Genomic DNA, 5,850 nt, shown 5'->3' with positions numbered 1-5,850 from the left:
CCGGGGACAGAAAAGGGGTTTCAGATGGGCTGCTGCAGAGCGGCTGCTCGGCCCCGGCTCCCACAGCACCTGGCACAGACACAGCCACTGCAGCGAGCTCAGCCAGCCCTGCCAAGCATCACTGCCGGCCCAGCATGGAGCTCTCCCACATCGCTTCCATCCCACAGCAAGGACAATCCTCAATCTCCGTAGTCCAAGCTAGATCCCTGATCTGATTTAATCAAGGAGAGAGGAGAAGAGCTGCATTATGCCTGCTCCAGACCCAGTGCCTCCCACCCTCCCCATCTCTTCCCCAAACAGACAGATATCGATGGTGATACTGAATTCTGCTGTTACTTTTCCCCTCTCCTGCCCTTGACAAGCAAGGCCAAGGTGGGCAAGCCCTTAAATTGAAGCAACGTGACTTGCTTGTAAGTCACCACCCCCCGCACCCTCCCTGGCACCGCTCTGCACCACAGCCACACAGCACCCTGCCAAGTCACCGGCTTTCCCCTTCGGCTGCCACGAAGGTCCAGCTTACATAAGAAGGAACAAACTAGCTTTTCTTCGCCACCCTTTCAATGCTGCCATTCATCCCCTGCCCTCCATCCTCCCAGTGCCACCTTGAGGGATGCAAAACATGCTGCCAAAACACTTCATCTCACACTTTATCCCTGGGCAAGTTTTGTCTGTGGGTAATGGGTCTGCAGTTTTGTCCCCCTAAACCACAAGTGAATTAAAGTGTGAAAGCAAAACTTAACTGAGGTGCTGTAAAGGTATAGCCATGTGGTAAGGACACCCTGGCAAAGCCATGTCACCGCTCAAAAAGCAAAGAGCTCTGAGGTCTGACAGTCCTTGCCTGGAGGACACAAGGACTGCAAGGGCCAGGTCACACACATCCCACTGGAACAGAGAATCTGGCATCAAACAGAAAGGAACTGAGTCTGTTCAATGGTTGTGTAAAGACTTTGGCTCTGATGCTGAGCGAGCACGAAAGCTGGTCTCAGTTCTACCCAGCTGGAAGCATCTTGGTCAAACCCCAGGTTATTTTTGCATCTGCACATTGGTTCTGCCTGGTTAGAGACTCCGTGCTGACTTTGGCCAAGTGGTCAACCCAAGGGAAAAGCGAGCCAAGAGGGGAACAGGACATAACTTTGCAGGCTGAGCATGAAATGACAAAGCCAGGTTTATTCAGACACAAATAGGGCACTTCAGAAGCATTTTTCCACCCCTTATAAAATCAGTACTAGCATCATAACCATCTACACTCCAGGATTTTCAGCCCTCTTCTGACTTCAGGCCAGCATGGATGCATACCGCCTGCCCTTTCCAATCATTCTGCCATTATTTGCCAAAAACCAAATTCCAGCTCCTTTAGGAAATCAGGCAGGAAGGAAGCATGGCTGGCTGAACCCTTTGTCCTTCTCCCCACTTTCAATCAGAACAGAGCAAGAAACCCACAAAAAATGCACATTCCCAAAGCCAGAGGCTACATCCCAGTTCTGGCAACCCAGTGATCTTACCACAAAGCTCAGTGCAGCTTGGATCCCCTTTGACATCTTCACAATGGATTCACAGTGGTGGAAGGGTGGGGAAGGAGGGCTTCAAAAGAAAAGAGCAGCAAGGAACAGGCTATTCTGAATCCAGAAGCCATCTACTGCAACACGAACCTTCTCCATGTGAGCTTTTCTGCTCCTCCCGGCAAGTGCTTTGAAGCATTGCAATGGGAAATGAGGAGAGAGCCAACAGCATCCTGTGCAGTGGTTGGGTATGGGCCTACAAATACTAAAATGTCCTAAATGTCAACAAGGCTGGGCTTGACAGGGTGGCAGAGGGAAAGTACAGAACACAAAGCCCTCAGTGGCCTTATGCAGTCCATCTATTCCCCTGACTGTAGCTCCTGCAGGGAGGCTGATGCAGGCAGCTCGCTGAACCTTCCACATGGGGAACTTTGGACCTTAGCATGATGAATGACAGTATTAGCAAATCCTGCTGGAATTTACCCCTTTATCAGTCTTTGGATGAGGAGAGAGAAGTCAGTGCATTCAGTCTCCTCTCTCTAGGCAGTGCCTGCAAGGTCAGGGAGGGCTTTTTCTTTTATTGTGGTTAAATTGCAATAAGGGGAGGAAACACTCTCGCATCACATGGAGCAGCTGCTGTGCAGGATTTACTACCATTTTGCACCTTCTCTGTCAATAGCACAACCAAGACCTCGCTGCCAAAAATGACAGCAACACATTCCTCCTCTGCTCTGGATGACCAACAGACACCCAGTGACCTTCATAAGATGCTCTTGGGCTTTTGCCTGGGACAAGTCATGGCCATGAATCCCAGGACAACTGCAGTTGAGGAGGCAGCGGCCAGGGCAAACTGGCTTCACAGGGGTACATCACTGGTCAGAAGGGCAGGAAGAGACAGGGTCAGATCAAGAGGTGCAAGGGAAGCAGCTGGAAGCAGGCTTGCACAGCATCTGTGCTATGGTCCCAGCCACCCATGTCTACACATATTAAATACCCATTAGATTTAAATTAAGAGAAAAACAAACACTTTGTAAAGACAAGAGATGAAAACATCCATGCTGTATCTTTGAAGAGCAAGACGAACCCACCCTGAAGAAATGTAAATGTAGCAAGGAACCAAGAAACTCCTGGGATTACTCATTACAGGAGACGAGATTCTCAACATCTTTCTGTTTTGCAGCAATTAGCTGGTAACTAGGAAAAAAAATGAATAGATCAACACTTTTCTATTATTAGCTTTAAATAATGATTCAGAAACAGGCACTGCCTTTTTCCCTTAGCTGTGAAGAGCTAAGCACCAAGATCATGGCTTTGGGCTCATTTAAACTGCAAGTATCTCTGCAGAAATTACAAGAGTGGTGTGAACACAGTGAGAAACAAACCCTTCCTTTTGAGTGTAACTATTAGCAATTACCTTCCCTTTATAGGTTAAAAAGCTTGATACAGCATATTTGCTAGGAAGAACGTGCAATGCCAAGATGATGTATGTGTTGCAGGATGGGGCAGCAAGAAAAGATGGGGGAAGTCACACCTGCTGATTGCCTCGAAGAGAAACTGAGTAAGAAATCTGTCACACACAAGGCTCCCTCCCAAAGCCTGATCCTGGACTTTAATCACTGATACCATCCATAGCCCAGGGAAATAATTAAGCATTTCAGCTGTAAAAGGAGTTGCCTGCCCAATCTGCTAAGCAGACAGTTTTTGCAGAGCAATTCAGAGAGAAAAAGATAAGCAGATTCAGCTGATGTGACACAAAAAAATCTCTCTAAAAGCATTAATTTCCTTTGGGAAGCAGCCCACATGTTCCTAGCACAGTGGGCAACCATCACTCCTGCAGTAGGTCCCAGTAAAGCAGATGATTAAATCTGCATCAGTCATTTGGTATAAGCAGAAAGGCAGTGGATGAGGATGCAGTGTCATGAGCAGTACCTGGCTCTCTGAAAACACACTAGCCAGGTATACATGAGCTGAGGAACGTCAGCTTTTTGGAAAGCAGAGACCCACCACCACTTAGCTGAAAGGTGAAGCAGTGCAGAGGTACTGTGCTGGCCACCTGCACATCCTGAAACTTCCCACAGGGCTTGGAATCACTGTTCCCAACTGCCACTTCCTTCCTTTGACCCTGGTGCTCTCAGCACACTGGTATCCTTCCAGGACTGCTCGTCAAAGTCAAGCACTGACCCAAGCCCAGCTCACAGCTACCACCAGCAGATGTGGCTGGTGAAGGCAGCACCACCAAACCCAGCTCCCAAAGAGATGTGAGTGCTCCACAAACCTTGGACCTCTGAAACAGCAGCCCTGAGACAAAACACAGAAGCAGGAGCATCATTTCTTGGGTTTTTCTTTTACTGGGTTTTTGTTGTTTTTTTTTTTAATTCCTTCCCTTCCTTTGCCACGACACGCACTTTGTATTAAATATCTTCAATATATTAATTTTTAAAAAGTATTAATAAAAAGCCACTGAAGGACACAGCTGGCAGAGTGACCGAGGGCAGCAACCCATTGCAAAACATGGGGGCATTTAAAAATCACAAACCAAACTAGAACCAAAACCAAAATGGCATTTGTTTTTTTGCATGTGCACAGCTGGCTGGAATACCCTGGACTCTGGCATTATTGCAAAAATGGAAGGGGAAGCAGTAGAAAAAATAGATTCCATTGTACCAACCTGTATGGGGAAGGGAGTTAAGAGCAAAAATGAGGAGGCTTTAAACATTTTTGGTATTTCAGATGTTCCCTCCCACCCACCATCCCCCCCAACCCAATCACTTTCAGTCTTTGAGCAAGTTTTCTGGTTTGGGGTAGCCAAAGAGTACAAAATCTGCTTCATAAAGCTTGTAGAGCTGCTGCCTCCAAGCCAGGGGGATTTTGGCAAACCAGTTATCTTCCCAGCTGCTGGCAGTCCTGTTCCGGTAGCTGGGGGGGAAGCGAAGCAGCCTGTCCACTTTGAGGAGCTGCAATAGATAAGCAGCATCCTCATCCAGCGTCTCCAGCTTGCCAATGAAATCATAGTCTATCTGGCACGGATGGCACAGACGGTAAACCTGCCTCCAGTGCTCATTGAAAGGGGCCATCTTCTCTGTCCTGGGATCCAGTAAGTACTGGATGAAGTCAGAAAAGGAGACTTTGAGGCCTGCCCCGAAGGCCTCGCTAACAGAGGTGGGAAGGTTAGTGTGGTTGGAGTACAGCTTTAGCATGGGGATGGCAAAACGCCGGTAGAACTCCTCATTCTCCAGCTCAAATTTGCTGCGAAAGGCAGAGATGAGGCGGACAAAAGGGTCCCGCACGAAGAGGAACTTGGTGTATTTCTTTAGCTTGATCTTCATGAGGTGCCGGGAGAACTTCCCATAACGGCGCCAGAATTTGTTGAACGTCAAGTGGGTGCTGGTGTTGTGCACGTGTTCCCGGGGGATATCCAGAGGGTTCCGGTATGGGATACCCTGGTCTAGCAGGCTCTCACTTAGCACAATCATCACCCGCTTCCAGTTGGTGCAGGCCACCTTGGGGACATAACAGTAGATGATGCCATGGCGGTCATCCACGATCAGGTGGTTGAGCTCATAGTTTGGGATGTCATCAAAGGAGCGCTCCTTGGTGGGGAAGGTGAAGCTGGAATTGGCACAAAACTCCCTCAACGTTCTCTGCCTCTCTATCTGCACTTGCTCTTGGTCTAAGCTGTTTCTGTCATTGTGTGTAGACCAGTCATAGCCCCGCACGTTCTCCTCCAAATTGCTCGCCACAGGCTTGCTGGAGCCCTGGACAAGTAGCTGCTCTGTCTTTCGGGGGGTAGAGCTATTCTGTTTCAGGCTTGAACTAAGCAGCTTTGCCAAAAACTCATCCACATCTGGCAAGGCTTCCCAGTCTTCACCTGCCGTGATACCAGGGGAATGAGGCCTGGAGAAGGATGTATGCAGGTAGAAGTGAGCTGTTCCCACGTTGTCCCAGTACACAATGATCAGGAGGATCATGAAGATAGAGACCAGCACCACAGAGAGACGGAGGAGCCGTGCTTTGGTCATCCTGACACCTAGTGTGATAGCTGGCTTTCACCTGGATTCACCTCCAGCTTGCAGAGCGAGGCTTGGGATCCAGCATGGTGCTGCAGACCAGGTCCCTGAAAAGGTATCAGAAAGAAAAGTTAGTTGAACCCTTAATTACCCTGGTTTGGAGAGAACAACCTTGCACAATCAAGACTTGTCACTGGGCTAACCATCCACTTCTGCAGGGGGAGAGCTGTGTGAGTCTGAGGTACCCACAGAGAGACCCTGTGGAGAAGAGCACATGGCCAAAAGGAGGCATAACGTGTTGCAGTTTCAGCAGTTTCCATAGCAATGATGGGGGATTTATCAGT

General features: G+C 48.8%; 1 protein-coding gene across 1 annotated transcript; it reads right to left on the bottom strand.

The window, feature by feature from the left end:
- Positions 1 to 3,851: 3,851 nt before the first annotated feature.
- Positions 3,852 to 5,613, bottom strand: CHST12 (carbohydrate (chondroitin 4) sulfotransferase 12). The gene has a single exon (XM_010011604.1). The coding sequence runs from the start codon at positions 5,516 to 5,518 to the stop codon at positions 4,271 to 4,273; it is 1,248 nt and encodes a 415-aa protein (XP_010009906.1). The 5' UTR covers positions 5,519 to 5,613; the 3' UTR covers positions 3,852 to 4,270.
- Positions 5,614 to 5,850: the final 237 nt, after the last annotated feature.

This window comes from Nestor notabilis, unplaced genomic scaffold (genome assembly GCF_000696875.1).
Source record: "Nestor notabilis isolate BGI_N333 unplaced genomic scaffold, ASM69687v1 scaffold11673, whole genome shotgun sequence".
NCBI lineage: Eukaryota > Metazoa > Chordata > Aves > Psittaciformes > Psittacidae > Nestor > Nestor notabilis.
Note: the sequence above shows the minus strand (reverse complement) of the source record. Positions and strands in the feature narration are given on the sequence as shown.

Bases quoted from the DNA above. Each gene is read 5' to 3' on its own strand.
- CHST12 (XM_010011604.1), bottom strand. From the start codon at position 5,518: ATGACCAAAGCACGGCTCCTCCGTCTCTCTGTGGTGCTGGTCTCTATC.